The 19600-nt window shown below is 46.8% G+C and overlaps 1 protein-coding gene across 4 annotated transcripts in view; it reads right to left on the bottom strand.

Annotated features, from left to right (window-relative positions):
- hrh2a (histamine receptor H2a) overlaps positions 1–19600 on the bottom strand; it is a 73268-nt gene that overhangs the window by 20655 nt on the left and 33013 nt on the right. For all 4 annotated transcript variants that reach the window (XM_062044069.1, XM_062044070.1, XM_062044067.1 and 1 more), the window contains one exon: positions 3068–3239. In XM_062044069.1, coding sequence (XP_061900053.1) covers positions 3068–3239 — 172 coding nt within the window. The remainder of the gene's footprint in view (positions 1–3067; positions 3240–19600) is intronic.

Raw genomic sequence — 19600 nt, 5'->3', positions numbered from 1 at the left:
TCTTATGTCATCACATCTGGTTTTGGCAGTGCTGTTTTGTTGATCAAAGTATGTATTCTTTTCAGGTCAATAGTGCGCAAATAATAAACTATATATATATATATATATATATCGATTCATACTGTAACTATCTGCTGGTGTTAAAGTTTGTTTGTGTGTTATGTTCATTGCTTCCGTGGCCTTGAATGCACCGTGTTTGCGGAGGATGAGGAAGTGTTGTGTGTATCACGGAGCACGGAGGTGGATGTGTGTGCACAGAGGAATTACTTGTTGGAACTGGGCCAGTTGTTAGCATAAGATTGGCAATAAAAGCCAAAAAAGCGTTGTACTGTCTGTGTCTTCTTCTGGACATTATAATACCTTAACTTTAATTTATTTTCACGTAAAAAAACCCCAATGGTGACGGTGTGGCGGCTAATATTGTGTTGTGGCGGGCTCCCACAATCAATCACATTAAAGGCCTACTGAAATGAAATGTTCTTATTTAAACGGGGTTAGCAGATCCATTCTATGTGTCATACTTGATCATTTCGCGATATTGCCATATTTTTGCTGAAAGGATTTAGTAGAGAACATCGACGATAAAGTTCGCAACTTTTGGTCGCTGATAAAAAAAGCCTTGCCTGTACCGGAAGTAGCATGACGTCACAGGTTGAAGGGCTCTTCACATTTGCACATTGTTTACACCAGCAGCGAGAGGACCTGTAACCACACGGCTAATGCTGTGCCGCCTGGCGAAGCCTATCAATGCTGTTGCTAACGACGCCATTGAAGCTAACTTAGCTACGGGACCTCGACAGAGCTATGCTAAAAACATTATCTCTCCACCTACGCCAGCCCTCATCTGCTCATCAACACCCGTGCTCACCTGCGTTCCAGCAATCGACGGCGCGACGAAGGACTTCACCATGATGATCGGTGCGGTCGGCGGCCCAGAGACGGAGGAAGTCAACCCAGACAGGTGAGGACAGCGGCGCAGCAGCGGACGGCGTTGTAGCTTTTAATGACACCCCGGCCACCATCAGAGTCGGCAAGAAACATATATTTCCCCAAAGTTACGTACGTGACATGCACATAGCGGCACGCACGTACGGGCAAGCGATCAAATGTTTGGAAGCCAAAGCTGTACTCACGGTAGCGCGTCTGCTATCCAACTCAAAGTCCTCCTGGTTGTGTTGCTGCAGCCAGCCGCTAATACACCGATCCCACCTACAGCTTTCTTCTTTGCAGTCTCCATTGTTAATTGAACAAATTGCAAAAGATTCACCAACACAGATGTCCAGAATACTGTGGAATTATGTGGTGAAAACAGACGACTTAAGCTGGCCACCGTGCTATTCCAAAATGTCTGCTTCAACCTGTGACGTCACGCGCAAACGTCATCATACATAGACGTTTTCAGCCGGAAGTTTCGCGGGAAATTTAAAATGTCACTTTATAAGTTAACCCGGCCGTATTGGCATGTGTTGCAATGTTAAGATTTCATCATTGATATATAAACTATCAGACTGCGTGGTCGGTAGTAGTGGCTTTCAGTAGGCCTTTAAAGTTTCTGCATGTAAAACTATAATTATTCTCCATGAAATGTGTTTGTGTTAATGTTTTTGGGCGCATTAGGTTTTCATACGATTTGGTCTTTGTCTCACCTTTGGTACGGATTACTACTGCACAAAAACCGATGTGCCACTGTGTTATTTGCTTGAACTAATGCACAGGTCAATATGAGCAAAATATTAAGAGCCGATGTGATCCAGGTGAAGTATCTCCACTGTTCTTGGAACAAAAGTCTTGGCTTGATAAGAAAGTGACCATATGTACACTGTGGATGACACTGTTGTATGTCACAGTTTATTTGTTCACACAGACACTACTCGCTGTGGGGTTTTGCCTACTACGAGTTTGTAAGATATATCGATATATTTTTAAACAAGATATGAATTAGGAAAATGTTGTAATATCGATGTAATTTATTTCACGTTAAAATGACCAAACGCCGCTTATTTCTCGTGTTCCTTGTTCTCCCCCGCTCCCCCTCCATGGGCTACTAAATGGGTTATACTTTTATAGCGCTTTTCTACCTTCAAGGTACTCAAAGCGCTTTGACACTATTTCCACATTCACCCATTCACACACACATTCACACACTGATGGCGGGAGCTGCCATGCAAGGCCCTAACCATGACCCATCAGGAGCAAGGGTGAAGTGTCTTGCTCAAGGACACAACGGACGTGACGAGGTTGGTAGAAGGTGGGGATTGAACCAGGAACCCTCAGGTTGCTGGCACGGCCACTCCCCCAACCCCGGCACGCCGTCCCCTAAACACCTCCCCTTCCTCCTTCCAAGACGTGGTTGCACATATAAGAACATCCATGATTGGTTGGTTGTTTATTATGATGAGTCACGATTGGTCAGGGACAGGCCAATCAGAGGCAAGATAGGGCGGGTCATCAAATCAGGAAGAGAAATCCCAAAGTGCCTGCCTGCAAATGTATTTTTTTAATCCGACTTTGCTACATTTTGTATTAATTGCACAGCTATGTTAATTATTTTACGTAGAAATAATATTTTTCTATTTTATTTATGTTATGTAATTCTGTACTGCTTAAACAGTTTCTGTGCTGTTAATACCCATCTTGACTAACTGGGTTAACAAAAGTGCCACTGACTGTTTACAGTACAGTTGTCATTCACTCTAATTTCACTGAATATCGCTCAAAAATGAATATCTTTATATGTATACTTTCACCGAAAAATATATCGAGATATATATCGAATATCGAGTTTAAGTAAAAATATATTGAGATTTACTTTTTCGTCCATATCGCCCAGCCCTACTACAGTACATTATGTGTACTTATTGTACATTGTGTTGGTGGACTTAAGTATTGTTGCAAAAGAAGCTTGCAGTCAGAGAGGCCGTAAGGTTGATTTGATCGTTTTGTCTGGTCTGATGTCATTTAGCAGAAGATCATTATGACCAGAGTTTATCAACTACAATGATTAAAACCTAATTTGATTTAATTTTTGACTGATACAGTTAAATCTTTTTAAAAAAAGGTAGTTTACCCTTCATTGCCGTCGACGTCTGTGTCAGTTGCACCAATTGCAATCTGAATTATGGCCGAGTTTGTTCTTCTGTTTGTTTCTTGGAGCATAAAGTTCTGATCCATGTGACCCGCTCTGCAGCTGTTGGGCGTGTGTCCACACAGCAGCGTCACCTCCATGAGCTGTTCTCTGGCTGGTATGTGGAAGAGAACCAAACAAAGGTAGAGATCATTATTTGTGGAAAGACAAACTTGTGTTTTAGTCACCTTCCATCAAGTGAAACTTTTTAAACACATATTCTTACATGTTTCTACAGACATCATTTTTAAATACTGTATTGGGTTTAAATATTATTCGACACAATGGCAGCTGAGAATTAAAAGGCAAGGCACGTTTATTTCTAGAGCACAATTTGTACACATGTGATTCAAAATTATAAGACTGCAAAATAATATAGTCAGAAAAATATTTATAATTCAAATTAAAATCATTAAATAAAACCATCATAAAAACAATAATAATTAAAAGTAAATTATTATAACACAATCATCATAAAACAATAATAATCAAATTAAAATGAAATCATTTAGATAAATTACTTTCAGTTGTCATATGTGCAGCTAAATAACGGTGTATTTAGCCTGGATTTTAACATTACGTCCCGTTTGAACGTTAAGTCCTGTCTCACATCTTCTGGAAGATATTCCAGATTTTAAAAGCATATAACTGAAATGCTGTCTCACTAGCTTACGTAATGACTCTGGTTCTCAGAGCCTGAGGTGGTTCATTTGGTTCTAACAATTTCCCTTGTGGCTCATTAAAGTTTGTCCATGTCTAAGTCTAACATGTCAGACGTGCAAAGGATTATGAAAAGTCTTGTACACAAGCAGAGCTGTTTTAAAGTTTATTCTCTAGCTATTCTTTTAAGGTGCAGTCGTCCCTTGCCACATCGCACTCCAAGGTTGTGACTTCACATCAGATTTGGTAAAGCATATTCTATGTATTTTAGCCTGGATTAAGCATTTTCACACACAAAATGGTTGAATGAACTAAAAACATCAATACTACCATTGACCACGAGATTAAACCACTGATTGGCTCAGCCATTTTAGCCTTTTTGATTGTGAGTGACTATGTGGGTGTCATTTCATGTAGAGAGCTCTCAGTGTACAATAATAAACTTATAACATTGTAAACAAGATTTAAATGCACTTGCTATGAATGTATTCGATTTATAATTATTAAATCCTACTTTGTGGAAATTCATTTACCACGGTCAGCCCTGAAACCAATTAAGCGCTATAAACATGGATTCTACTTAAATTTTGTCACAAACCGGAATGGGTAAGTATTTGGACCTAGTGCTGGGCGATATATCGAATATACTCGATATATCGTGGGTTTGTCTCTGTGCGATGTAGAAAATTACTATTTCGTGAGTATTCGAGTATACGTTCTCAGGCAGTTGCTTTTAGCTGCGGGCATTACACTACAGGCTTTTCTCACTCGTTCTTGTCTCTCCTTCGCACAGAGAGGTAAAACAAGCTCACCTTCTTACATACGTCACATACTGTCGCGCGTGCAACATCATACGCCCTCGCGGAGCAGAGAGGTAGCAGAGAGGAATGTACCATAGGTAACGTTAGCTGTGGCAGGTGGTGTTAGTGGAGCGGTGCGAGTGGTAATACGAGAGAGAGAAGGTGCGAATCTGGTAACAAATGGATGAATAATTAATTCCCAAGAAAAATAGCACGGGGTCCATCGTCTGGTGGTGGTTTGGCTTCAAGCGGGAAGATGTTGAACAGACAACCGTAATATGTAAAATATGCGGCAAAAGCGTTGCTACAAAAAGTAGCAACACTAATTTGTAGCATCATTTGAAAAGTCACCCGCTAATAAGGACTGCTTGAAACTCTGCATGTCAACATCTCTGGCCGGTGCCAACCCAACTAAATGCCGAAGCAACCAGCACTGACCCAATTGAGCCTGCCGTCTTCCATTTCCAGATTAACACCGTATGAAAAAAATAGTCAACAACAGAAGGAGATAACGTCCGCTGTAACCTTGTCATGGGGCGTGCACAATCAGCTGCTCCCTCGTCTGCACGTGCCACAGGACACGCCCATACACACTCTGCTTCTGCTGCCACACACCAGCACAGCTGTGCGCAATCATCAACCGACACACCTGCTGCTGATGACATCACTCCTCATAAAAGCCAGCGTGTCCAGAGAACCAACGCTGGAACGTAGTCTCTGCTTGCATATTCCCTCCGTCGCCTTGGAAGTGAGCAGTGCGCCTCACTTCTCTGGACCCCTCTGGATTCTGATTTGCCTCCCTCGATCCTCGACCCCCACTTTGGACTTGGACCTCTGGACGCCCCTCTCAGCCCTACGGACCCCCGCTTGTTTCACGGACTCCCCTACCTGCCTCGCCCTACTGAACTGGTCACCTTCTCACTCAACACGCACTTACAACAACCACTGGTAAATATTCATTGTAACGCTTCACATAGTCCTGCAAACATACACAGTAGCATACACACTCCACCACATCATCAAGCTCTAAATAAACTATTGAGCTTATTCTTGTTGCTGTGTCGTCTCCTTCCCCGTCGAACATAACAGTACGTTCCAGCCATATCGGAACCGGACGGCACAAGCAGACCCAAGTCCGCGTCCCTTCCTCGACCCCCCACGGCTCCTAACCTCACGGCCATGCACGCTGAGATTCAGGCCCACCACGCTCGATTTTCGAGCCTAGAGAACAAGCTTGATGTCGCCTTCGCTAGCCTGCTGGCTAGACTGGAAAGCCTTAGTCCAAGCCCTGCTCCTCCACCTGTGCCGAATTACAGTGCTCCGGCAGCCGCCACCTCCTGGAGCCCCTCAAACTCCCGGGAACCCAAGATCTCCAGCCCCAGTCCCTTTGAGGGGGATTTTGAACTTTGTCGAGGTTTTTTGGTTCAGTGTGAACTCATTTTTAAGCACCAACCATCTCGCTATTCTTCTGATGGAGCGAAGATTGCATTTGTGTTTTCATTACTCTCTGGACAGGCTCTCAAGTGGGCCACCGCAGCAGTAGACAAGACTTTGGGGCTGAGCACCAACTATGCTGCTTTTCGAGCGGAGTTCCAGGCTGTGTTCGATCACCCCGTGGACGGGGGGATGCTGCTTCACGACTGCACTCCATCCGACAGGGTTCCCGCTCGGTTGCGGCTTACACTCTTGAGTTCCGCACTCTGGCGGCCGACAGCGAGTGGGGAGACAAGGCACTCCAGAGTGCATTCAGGAGAGGACTGAGTGACGAAATCAAGGACGGTTTGCTGAGAGACCGACCTACCTCGTGTCGAACCCTCATCGACCTGGCCCTCTTATTTGACCAAAGACTCAGTGAACGAGCAGCAGAGAGAGCGCAGGCTTCTGCTAGTTTTCCAGCTAGCTCATCTCCGAGACCCAAGTTTCGACCTGTCGACCACGCCGCCGTGTTTCGGCCTACACCTCCGTACATGCCAGCAGCAACTGTGGAACCCATGCAGTTGGGCAGGTCACGCGTAGAGGCAGCAGAGAGGGAAAGGAGATTCAGGCAGCATCTCTGCCTCTACTGCGGACTGGCTGGTCACCCCATCCGGAGCTGCCCGACGAGGCCAAAAGACCAGGCTCGCCACCAAGGGGGTTCCTGGTGAGCCACACAACTGTTCCCCAAATCAAGAGAGACCCAGGCATTCTCTTTCCTGCATCCCTGTCATGGAGCTCTAGGACTCTGACCGTGGGGGCCTACCTGGATTCAGGAGCAGACGAAAGTTTCATGGATCACGAGTTTGCTCGCCAAGCAGGAATAACCCTCATTCCACTGGAGACTTTCCTGCCGGCACAAGCTCTGGATGGACATCCCCTCGGTCCCATCAAGCACCGCACCGAACCCCTGTCTCTGACCCTCTCGGGGAATCACACCGAGACCATCAGCCTCTGGGTGCTCGACGCTCCCGTCGCCCCGCTTGTCCTCGGGCGATCTTGGCTTCGACAGCACGACCCTCACATATCCTGGTCCACGGGCAAGGTCCTTGCATGGAGCACTGCCTGCCACGCTAACTGCCTAAGGTCGGCAGTTCCCCCAGCCTGTAGGGCCAAGCCCACCTCACCTCCCACTGATCTATCCTGTGTTCCCGCTGCTTATCATGACCTTTCAGCGGTATTTGACAAGGTACGTGCGCTGTCTCTTCCCCCGCATAGACCTTATGATTGCGCTATCGACCTGATTCCCAACGCTGTCCTTCCCTCCAGCAGACTTTACAATCTGTCTTTACCAGAGAAGAAGGCCATGAAGGACTACATCACTAAATCCCTTGCCTCAGGTATCATCACCCCCTCCAAGTCCCCGGTGGCAGCAGGCTTCTTCTTCGTGGGAAAGAAGGACGGTTCCTTGAGGCCTTGCATTGACTACAGACAATTAAACTGCATTACCATCAAGAATAAATATCCCCTACCCCTGCTGAGCTCCTCTTTTGAGCCCCTTGCTCCTGCCACTATTTTCACCAAGCTTGATCTCCGAAATGCCTATCACCTGGTGCGAATCAAAGAGGGTGATGAATGGAAAACGGCCTTCAACACCCATCTCGGACACTTCGAGTACAGGGTGATGCCATTCGGCCTTACTAATGCACCGGCTGTTTTCCAGGCCCTCGTCAATGATGTTTTACGGGACATGTTGGACCATTTTGTTGTCGTGTACCTTGATGACATTTTGATTTTTTCCCAGAACCTGCAGGAGCACCAATGACATGTCCGCCTGGTCCTCCAACGCCTGCTGGAGAACAGATTGTTCGTCAAAGCAGAAAAGTGTGAGATTCACGCACCTTCAGTAGGATTCTTGGGTTTTGTTGTTGAGAAGGGCCACATAAGAGCGGACCCTAATAAGATTGAGGCAGTACTGGAGTGGCCCCAACCCACCACCCGTACGGAATTAAGACGGTTCCTGGGATTTGCCGGATTTTATCGACGTTTCATCAGGGATTTCAGCAAGGTAGCTGCACCTCTCCACACACTCACTTCTACCAGTATTCCTTTTCTGTGGACCAGGGAGGCCAGTGAGGCTTTTAGAAGATTGAAGAGGAGTTTTGTCTCTGCCCCGGTCCTCGTCCATCCTGACACGGACAACTCCTTCATCGTGGAGGTGGACGCGTCGGATTCTGGGATTGGAGCAGTGCTCTCCCAATGCTCCCGTAAGGACAATCTTGTACACCCTTGTCCATTCTTTTCTAGGCGCCTCTCTCCAGCTGAACGGAATTACGATGCCGGTAACCAAGAACTACTAGCTGTTCATGAGGCCTTGGCAGAGTGGAGACAATGGTTGGAGGGAGCGAAACACCAGTTTCAGGTCTTGACGGACCATCGCAACCTGCTCCACATTCGTTCCGCCAGGAGGCTTAACGACCGTCGGGCTCGCTGGGCCAATTTTTTTTAGCCGTTTTGATTATACGCTCTCGTTTAGGCCAGGCTCCAGGAACACAAAGGCCGACGCCCTCTCCCGGCAGTTCTCGGAGGAGCCAACTTGTTCGCCTACGGCAGAACCCATCCTTCCTCCTGCCCGGATAGTGGGCATGGTCACTTGGGAGGTGGAGGAACAGATAAAGACCGCCCTGCGGTCTAATCCGGCACCAGGTGGCGGCCCGCCCAACAAGCTGTTTGTTCCCCGTGAGTTCCGATCTAAGGTGCTGGATTGGGGGCATTCCAGCATCTTCTCCTGCCATCCGGGGTTTCAACGCTCGCTATCCTTCATCCGACGACGGTTCTGGTGGCCGTCTATGGCTTCAGACACCCATGAGTTTATCGCCGCTTGTAAAACATGCTCCCGCAATAAAGCTTCCCACAGACCTCCAGCGGGCCTCCTGTGCCCACTACCTGTCCCCGGCCGTCCCTGGTCCCACATCGCATTGGACTTCGTGACAGGATTCCCAGTGTCCCGAGGTAACACTACTATCCTTACCATTGTCGATCGATTCTCGAAGGCTGCACATTTTGTTCCCCTCCCCAAGCTTCCTTCCTCCTCCGAGACTGCTGACCTCCTTGCTCTGCACATTGTAAAACAACACGGTATCCCGGTGGATATTGTTTCAGATCGTGGTCCCCAGTTCACTTCCCGGGTGTGGCAATCGTTTTGCAAGGGGATTGGGGCTACGGTCAGTCTCACCTCTGGGTATCATCCCCAGAGCAACAGTCAAGCGGAGAGGGCCAACCAATGCGTGGAGACCATGTTGCGTTGTGTTGCCGCTCGCCAGCCTGCCTCCTGGAGCAAGTACTTGCCATGGGTCGAGTATGCTTACAACTCCATGAAGAGCTCGGCCACTGGTATATCTCCCTTTGAGTGTTCCCTAGGATATCAGCCTCCTATGTTTTCCCAACAGGAGGTCAAAGCAGCAGTTCCGTCCACTCGAGCCCACATCAAACGCTGCCATAAAATTTGGAGGACCGCCCGGGATGCACTCTTGAAAGCCTCCGAAAGGATGCGCCATAGTGCTAACAGGCGCCGCATCCCGGCACCATCATACCAACCTGGACAACAGGTGATGTTACGCGCCAAGGACCTCCATCTCCAGGTACCCTCCCGGAAATTGGCACCTCGATATGTCGGGCCTTTTTCTGTGGAGTCCATTATCAATCCTGCCTCCATTAGACTGTCTCTCCCGCCTTCTCTTAAGAGGCATCCCGTGTTCCATGTGTCACAGATCAAACCTGTAGCAGAGAGCTCTTTTTCACCCCCTGCCCCTGCCCCTCCCCCTCCCCCTCCTAGGATCCTCGAGAGTGGTGACCCAGTATGGTCAGTCAAGGAGATCCTCAGGGTTCGTCGGCAAGGTAGGGGACTAGTGTACCTAGTAGACTGGGAGGACCGATCATGGGTACCGGCCTCCTATCTTGCGGACCCCTCTCTGTTGGAGGATTTCTACCGGGCTCACCCTGAGGCTCCCCGTAGCTCGTCAGGAGCCTCGCATAAGGAGAGGGGCACTGTCATGGGGCGTGCACAATCAGCTGCTCCTTCGTCTGCACGTGCCACAGGACACGCCCATACACACTCTGCTTCTGCTGCCACACACCAGCACAGCTGTGCGCAATCATCAACCGACACACCTGCTGCTGATGACATCACTCCTCATAAAAGCCAGTGTGTCCAGAGAACCAACGCTGGAACGTAGTCTCTGCTTGCATATTCCCTCCGTCGCCTTGGAAGTGAGCAGTGCGCCTCACTTCTCTGGACCCCTCTGGATTCTGATTTGCCTACCTCGATCCTCGACCCCCACTTTGGACTTGGACCTCTGGACGCCCCTCTTAGCCCTACGGACCCCCGCTTGTTTCACGGACTCCCCTACCTGCCTCGCCCTACTGAACTGGTCACCTTCTCACTCAACACGCACTTACAACAACCACTGGTAAATATTCATTGTAACGCTTCACATAGTCCTGCAAACATACACAGTAGCATACACACTCCACCACATCATCAAGCTCTAAATAAACTATTGAGCTTATTCTTGTTGCTGTGTCGTCTCCTTCCCCGTCGAACATAACAAACCTACCACATAGCGAAGGACATACACAATTTGATTTCCTATTATGCAACTCATTTTTATTTTACAGTCTTTGAAATATCTTGTGTGACATCATGCACAAAAGTGCACTTTATTTGTTTTAAAATATTGTAGTTGTGTTCTGTACAAAAAGTGCACTTTAATTTAGTGTTGTTTTGATATGTCATCTTAGTGACATCATGCACAAAAGTGCACTAATAGCTTGTTTTAAAATGTCTCTGACAATCTTGCACTTTCTGTTTTGAAATGACATGAATGTTTGTGCCACTGCTTAATAACTGTTTAATAAATACACTTTTAGTTGTGATTTCCCTCTCTGCATGAAAGTTTAAAGGTAGCATATATTAATGCAGTATGAAGAAGAATTTTTTAATGTAGACACATAGAATCATCATGCTGCTGTGATTATATGCATCAAGTGTTCATTCAAGGCTAAGGCAAAACATCGAGATATATATCGTGTATCGTGACATGGCCTAAAAATATGGAGATATTAATAAAAAGCCATATCGCCCAGCCCTATTTGGACCCCAAATGAGAATATGACTAAGCCAAACTAAAGGGAGCACACAGGTGTGGAACTCTCCACCATAAAACATAATAAGATAGCTATGCAAAAAGTGTTAGCAGAAACAAAGTAGAAACAAGAATTGGACAAAGCCACTAAACGATCAGGTGTGTGGGATTGTGGCTGCGCCCCCGGAAACCCAAAATGGGCTGTGCAGAAAAAATGTAGATCACTGTAGAAGACTGGTAGGGCAGCAGACAGGAAGAAGCAGGCCATTTCAGAAAGATAGATAGCAATTTTAGACCATATGTCTATATATTTTTTAGGAATAATTGTTTTATCAGCAATAATAAACCTTCCGTGATTTTGAACAGCAGGGCAGGTAATTTTCAAATTATTAGGGATTCATGTTTTTAACAAGCCAGAACCCGGTTGATCTCTAATGTTTCATTTTAAATGCAATGTATTATAGATTATGGCAAATGAGTCATCAGGAGGTTGTATCAATCCTAAAATCATTGGTCCACACATTTCTGGTGTTACGATTGCCGATATTAGAGCTTTGAGTATCAGCACAAATCATAGAACATACCTTGTTTTGTATGGTTGCATTGCATTATTTTGTGAATTGATAGAAAAGGTGTTATTAGAGTAAAATTACTTAGAAAATTGTGGTAGATATGCAGGCATGGGAAATGTCCATGAAGACGCGAAAAAAAATCCATGTTTTTAAACATACATTTTCGTGTCAAAATATCACTACCTGTTTTTTAAATGAAATCCTAATAAAAATACAATGTAAAAAAATGTTAATATTTTGGTTATTGTCCGATTTTTAACCAGCCCCAAGAGTGTTAAGATACAAGTAAGCTAGAAACAAGCGAGGTTGTGAGCTGAACGTAATAGGACGAACATGGCGAATATACTATGTTCATTGCAGTTTTCAACTTTCCCCCTCAGGAATCAGTCAGTTGGGGAAAACTTGCTCCGCTGTCTTGGCCGTAGCGTCCTTTGTGGTTTAAAGTTGTGTTGCTGCTTTATAGTATGGTGTTGCTGCGTTTGTATTTGTTGTGGCTTTTGCAATTGTGCTGTTGCTGAAAGTATTTGTGTTGTTACTTTACGATATTAACTTGTTGCATTTGTTGTGACCTTTCTCAACCACAGCAGGTATCCTTGTTCTGATGACTGATGGCAAAGACCACAGACTGGCAGACAGACTTGAATAATGCTTAATGTTTATAGTATTAAAAGTGCTATTGCAGTAAAAGGTTGCGAGCTCATTGTAAACTGGACGAACATGGCAAAAGTTAACTGGATGTCTGATGCTTTGAAAATTTATGCGAGAGAAAATCCCTGGAAAAAAACTGTTGATAAAACACAACTAAATCTTGTGGTTGACAAGATTGATACAGCTTGCTTTGCAAGGAAATAAATGATGACAAATGTGGCCGTGTTGCACTCAAAGATCATGTTTCTGGATTGAAACTGCTTTAAATTCAGAAGACGAACAATGCTTTATCACCTAAGCATGTTCATTTATTATTCATAATAGATATAAAGTGAAACTTAAATTGCAAAATTAAGATAAATAGTTACATTATTTTCTTTTGGTGTATCATCTGTTCAATATTTTACATGTATCGGCTTTAATGAAATATTTTAAATATGAACAAGATAATCTCTGTGAAAATGGGGACTTCAATAATTGTTAGGATGTAATTAAAATGCATTTTTTAAATATTTTGTCTACCTTCCAGTGATGCATGTCTATTACCACAGCTGATTATGCAATCTCCCTGACTTTATATATTCATTGATTTATATTCATAAATGTTATATAGCTATATTGGTAGTGTTAATTTAATGTAAATTTGTTGATGGTGGTATATTTTGTTATTATTTTGTGTATCTACAAAACAGTTCACCTAAAATGTTGTGGTACATTATTACATGGAACAAGTAAGTGTCAAAAAGACAGCTAAAAACAGTATAGTGTAGAAATGCACCCAATTGTAGGAAATGTGGTTATGATTTTCCTAGTTTTCCTGTCAGTTTTGTCATGACGCGGAGTCGATCCCAGGTTTCCTCTGCAGCTGGAGCTGCAGGCACCTCTGCTAACCCCTCTGCTGGCAGCACACTCAAACACACCTCTGCTCACACTGAGCACAACACGCCCACACAGCAACAAGTGTGCAAGCAATCACTGATCAGCACACCTGGACTTGACGAGGGGGAGCGGCATAAAGACCAGCGGACCCAAGGAACCTTTGCCAGAACGTCGCTAACCTTCAATGACTCCCCTGACCTCCGTGATCGTGCCTTGTCACTCGACACCCATCCGGATTCCTAACTGCCCACCTCGATCCACGACCTCCCTGCTCGGACCCCGACCACGCTGCCCTGCTCTTGCCCACGACCACTTGCCTGTCCACGAACTGCCTCTTCGCCTTTGCCCCCTTGGATACGACGAAAGAGACAACCAACATTTACAGACAACAACCCTTGGTAACATTTACATTATAATTTTACACATAGTCAACACTCACTCACTTTGAGTAGCATACACACGCCACGTATTCATCTAAGGTTTCCAATAAACCTTGTAAACCGCAGTCCTGCCCTGGTTGTCGCCTCCTTCCCTTCTCTGATATACAACAGTACGTTCTGGCCAACAACATGTCGGAACCAGGCGACAGCAGCAAGAGCCAGGCCCAGATAGCCATATCTTCCGACCTAGCTATCCTTAGCTCCGTCGTTAGCGAACACCAGGTTCGGTTTACTGCCCTTGAGGATCATCTTGAGAGAGCTTTTACCAGACTGTATTCCAAGCTGGACAACATGTGCCCCGGGGCCAGTTCTGGACCGGTGGTACCTCCACGTGCTTCCCCAGTTCCTGGACCCGAACACAGCATTTTGGAACGAGAGCCCAGGATTGCCAGCCCTAAACTTTTTGAAGGGGACTTTGAACTTTGTAGAGGGTTCTTGGTACAATGTGACCTCATTTTTCGGCACCAGCCCTCCCGTTATTCCTCAGACGGCGCCAAGATTGCATTTATTTTTTCCTTACTTTCCGGCCCGGCTCTCAAATGGGCTACAGCTGCAGTTGACAGGACCATTGGGCTCAACTCCGACTATTCTGCGTTCCGTGCAGAATTTCGGGCTGTCTTTGATCACCCCAAGGATGGGGGGGACGCGGCCGGACGTCTGCACTCCATCTCGCAGGGCTCACGTTCCGTGGCAGCCTACACCTTGGAGTTCCGGACTTTGGCGGCAGACAGCGGTTGGGATGACCGGGCGCTCCAAAGCGCATTCCGTCACGGCCTTTCCGATGAAATTAAGGACGTTCTACTGAGGGACAGACCCACGTCCTGCAAAGACCTCATTGAACTGGCCCTCCAATTTGACATTCGACTTTGTGAACGAGCAGCAGAGCGAGGTCAGAGAGGTGCCTCTAGGAACCAGACTTGGCCTACCTTCAAGACAGAGGTGGACCCATACCGGCCTACAACTACTACAATGGCAGCCCCGGAGCCCATGCAGTTGGGTAGGACACGGTTACCCATTGAGGAAAGGGAGAGGAGGTACAGGCAGCGTCTCTGCCTCTACTGCGGTCTAGCAGGACACGTCCGATATAATTGTCCAACGAGACCAAAAGATCAGGCTCACCAGCAGAGGGGATCCTGGTGAGCCATACTTTATTTCCCCGTAAAGAGGAAAACCCTGACATTCTGCTACCCGCTACTTTGGCCTGGGACAAGAGGAGCATTCAAGTGAAGGCATTTGTGGACTCGGGAGCTGACGAGAGTTTGTTGGACTACACGTTCCCCCGGGAGATGGGCATTCCCCTGATATCCTTGGACAAGACGCTGCCTGCACAGGCTCTAGATGGACGACCATTGGGCCCCATCAAGTACCGCACGGAGCCCCTTTCAATGACCATTTCTGGAAATCACAGAGAGACCATTAGTTTATGGGTGCTAGAAGCTCCGGTACCCCCACTGGTACTTGGAAGATCTTGGCTTCGTCACCACAACCCCCATATATCTTGGTCTTCTGGCAGAATTCTGGCTTTGAGTACACCCTGCATGGCCAACTGTCTTGGGTCAGCATCTCATCCGGTCTACCACTCCACTACCACGACTCCCCAGGCCGATCTATCTCTGGTTCCAGCTTGCTACCATGACTTAGCCGAGGTCTTCAGCAAGTTACGTGCCCTGGGACTACCCCCTCATAGACCTTATGATTGTGCCATCGAGTTACTCCCTAACGCTACCTTGCCGTCTTCTTGTCTCTTCCAGAGAAGGAAGCTATGAGGAACTACATCACCGAGGGCCTTGCCTCGGGCATCATAACACCATCCAAGTCTCCACTGGCGGCGGGATTCTTTTTCGTGGCCAAGAAGGACGGATCCCTTCGTCCCTGCATTGACTACCGTCACCTTAACAACATCACCATTAAGAATAAGTACCCTCTTCCTCTACTCAACTCATCTTTTGAACCTTTGGCACCTGCTACCATATTTACCAAACTGGATCTCCGTAACGCCTATCACTTGGTCCGGATCAAAGAGGGAGACGAGTGGAAGACTGCTTTCAACACTCATATGGGGCATTATGTGTACCGGGTGATGCCTTTTGGACTCACCAACGCACCTGCAGTTTTCCAAACTCTTGTCAACGACATTCTTCGGGACATGCTCGACCAATTCGTGGTAGTATACCTAGATGATATTCTCATTTTCTCCCGTAACCTCTCTGATCACCAAAGACATGTTCGACTTGTCCTGCAACGGCTTTTGGAAAACTGTCTATTTGTTAAGGCAGAAAAGTGCTGCTTCCACTCCTCTTCGGTGGAGTTCCTTCGTTTCGTGGTCGAAAGGGGTCACATAAGGCCAGACCCGAAGAAGGTGGAGGCCGTGGTGAAGTGGCCGCAACCTACTACTAGGACGGAACTTCGGAGGTTCCTCGGCTTCGCTGGCTTCTACCGTCGCTTCATTCAAGACTTCAGTAGAGTTGCGGCACCACTACATTCGCTTACGTCTACTAACGTTCCTTTTGTGTGGACTCTTTTGGCGAGGAAGGCCTTCGAGGAGTTAAAGGGGCGTTTTGTTTCTGCCCCCATTCTAGTCCATCCCGACTTAGAAACTGCTTTTTTGGTGGAGGTTGACGCCTCAGACTCAGGGATTGGGGCTATTCTCTCTCAACGGTCCAAAAGTGACCATTTGGTTCACCCTGTTGCTTTTTTCTCCAGGCGCCTGACCCCGACCGAATAGAGAATTACTGGCAGTCCATGAGGCCCTGGTGGAATGGAGACACTGGTTGGAAGGAGCTAGACACCAGTTTCAAATCCTAACCGACCACAGTAACCTTCTACACATCCGTGCTGCCAAGAGGATCAACAACCGCCAGGCAAGGTGGCAGCAGTTTTTCTCTCGCTTCAATTACGTGCTTTCTTTCAGACCTGGGTCCAAGAACACTAAGGCTGATGCACTGTCCCGGTTATTTCTGAAAGAACCTACCGGTCCGGCAGTGGCAGAACCCATTCTTCCTTCCACTCGTATCATTGGGATGGTAACTTGGAAAGTGGAGGACCTAGTTAAGGTTGCACTGCGTTCCAATCCAGGACCGGGAGGTGGACCTCCCAACAAACTGTTCGTCCATGGATTGGGGGCACTCTAGCCTGTTCTCATGCCATCCTGGCTTTCAACGAACCCTATCACAGCTGTGAAGACGTTTTTGGTGGCCATCAATGGCCAAGGACACTCGTGAGTTCATCGCTGCTTGTTTAACTTGTGCCCGTAGTAAGATGTCACACAGGCCTCCTGCTGGTCTTCTTCACCCTCTCTCCATTCCTGCCCGTCCTTGGTCACACATCGCCCTGGATTTTGTCACAGGATTTCCAGCCTCCAGAGGTAACACCACTATCCTTACTATTGTAGACCGTTTCTCCAAAGCAGCCCATTTTGTTCCACTGCGAAAGTTACCTTCTGCCTCAGAGATTTCTGACCTCCTCACACTTCACGTCGTCAAACAACATGGTATTCCGATGGATATCGTTTCTGACCGAGTCCTTCAGTTTACATCGCAAGTATGGAGAGCCTTCTGCAAGGGTATCGGGGCCTCGGTCAGCCTCACATCGGGATACCATCCCCAGAGCAACGGGCAGGCTGAAAGAACTAATCAAAGCTTGGAGACCATGCTCCGATGTGTCGCCAGTCATCAACCCACATCCTGGATCAAGTTTCTGCCATGGGTGGAGTTTTCTTATAACTCCTTGAAGAGCTCCGCTACCGGTATGTCCCCATTTGAGTGCTCATTAGGTTATCAACCCCTTTATTTCCCCAACAGGAACTGGAAATCGCTGTTCCCTCTACTAGAGCTCATATTAGACGGTGTCAGAGGGTGTGGAGAGCTGCTCGTGCAGCTTTGGAAAGAGCATCTGAGAAAATGTGTCGCAACGCCAACCGTCATCGTATTCCAGCCCCGTCCTATAAACCAGGACAACAAGTGATGCTTCTCACTAAGGAACTCAGTCTCCAGGTACCATCTAGAAAATTGGCTCCCCGTTATGTTGGTCCGTTCTCCATCATTTCTATCATAAACCCTGTATCTGTTAAATTGGCTCTCCCACCCTCGGTCAAGCGGCATCCTGTTGTCCATGTTTCCCAGATTAAACCGGTAGCGGAGAGCGCTCTGTCCCCTCCTGTCCCTGCCCCCCCACCCTCTAGGTTTTTGCCTAATGGAGATCAGGTTTGGACGGTCAAGGAGATCCTCAGGGTCCGTCGACAAGGTAGGGGGCTTGTTTATCTGGTCGACTGGGAGGGATATGGACCTGAAGACAGATCACGGGTGCCAGCCTCCTACCTTGCCGATCCCTCACTTCTAGGGGACTTCTACCGTGCCAATCCTGATGCTCCTCGGCGCTCGTCGGGGGCCTCGCATAAGGGGGGGGGGGGGGGGGGGTACTGTCATGACGCGGAGTCGATCCCAGGTTTCCTCTGCAGCTGGAGCTGCAGGCACCTCTGCTAACCCCTCTGCTGGCAGCACACTCAAACACACCTCTGCTCACACTGAGCACAACACGCCCACACAGCAACAAGTGTGCAAGCAATCACTGATCAGCACACCTGGACTTGACGAGGGGGAGCGGCATAAAGACCAGCGGACCCAAGGAACCTTTGCCAGAACGTCGCTAACCTTCCATGACTCCCCTGACCTCCGTGATCGTGCCTTGTCACTCGACACCCATCCGGATTCCTAACTGCCCACCTCGATCCACGACCTCCCTGCTCGGACCCCGACCACGCTGCCCTGCTCTTGCCCACGACCACTTGCCTGTCCACGAACTGCCTCTTCGCCTTTGCCCCCTTGGATACGACGAAAGAGACAACCAACATTTACAGACAACAACCCTTGGTAACATTTACATTATAATTTTACACATAGTCAACACTCACTCACTTTGAGTAGCATACACACGCCACGTATTCATCTAAGGTTTCCAATAAACCTTGTAAACCGCAGTCCTGCCCTGGTTGTCGCCTCCTTCCCTTCTCTGATATACAACAAGTTTTCCACTTTTTTTTCATCAAAGGGTGCTCACATGCCTGAATATTAAAACACTAACCTATTTATTAACTGGAATTGACCAATGCTGTCTTCAACTAAATTGAAGTGGAGTGTTAATATTTTTGCTGGTGACATCTAGTGGTCACAATAATTCAAGTTAAACTCATGATGTAGTTGAATGATGCGGGCACATTTGGTACCAAATACTTTCTCATATGCTTTTATATCTGTAAGTATTATGTAACTATAATTATTTGTCACTTGTTTGTTTATATTAACACATTCTTTAGACTGCATTATTGTTAAATTAAGGCATTTATTACATATTTGTAGATTGTGTGTTGTGTGCTTAGCTGTAGTGTAGCTGCTAGTAGTCTTTAGTCTACCATGTTTACCTTTTGTGAATGACTTCAATAAAATACAAGAAAATACCAAAGTTGTGTGCTTATTTAGGACATGTAGCTGTTAACTGGATGTCACGCTTTGCACAAGTAAACATGCTGCAGGAGTGCAGTTTTTGCTGTTATCGGACCGATATCGATATCTGATCGTGACACCCCAAATAACAATGATACCATGTTGACCTAAACATAAGACTCCAATATAATCATGAATCGACAGATTTAGGGGTCTAAAGATTTATTCATCTTAGAAAATTACTTCTACTTATAAGTGTCCCAACTTGTGTGTTTTGAGATAAGCGTTATCTCTCGGACGTTAAACAAATATACAAAGGGCGGACATTTATCCATGAAAATATGTTGAGGCTGTTAATTGTGTGTTTGACGGCAAAGCAGCTAAAAGGAGTGATCATAGAAGTCCACTGTGGAATTATTATTATATTACTTCAATAAACTACTGTATTTGTTGTACTACATTATATTGTTTTTCATGCAACT

This window comes from Entelurus aequoreus, linkage group LG04 (assembly GCF_033978785.1).
Source record: "Entelurus aequoreus isolate RoL-2023_Sb linkage group LG04, RoL_Eaeq_v1.1, whole genome shotgun sequence".
NCBI classification, from domain to species: Eukaryota; Metazoa; Chordata; class Actinopteri; order Syngnathiformes; family Syngnathidae; genus Entelurus; species Entelurus aequoreus.
This window is presented reverse-complemented; position numbering and strand designations above follow the sequence as displayed.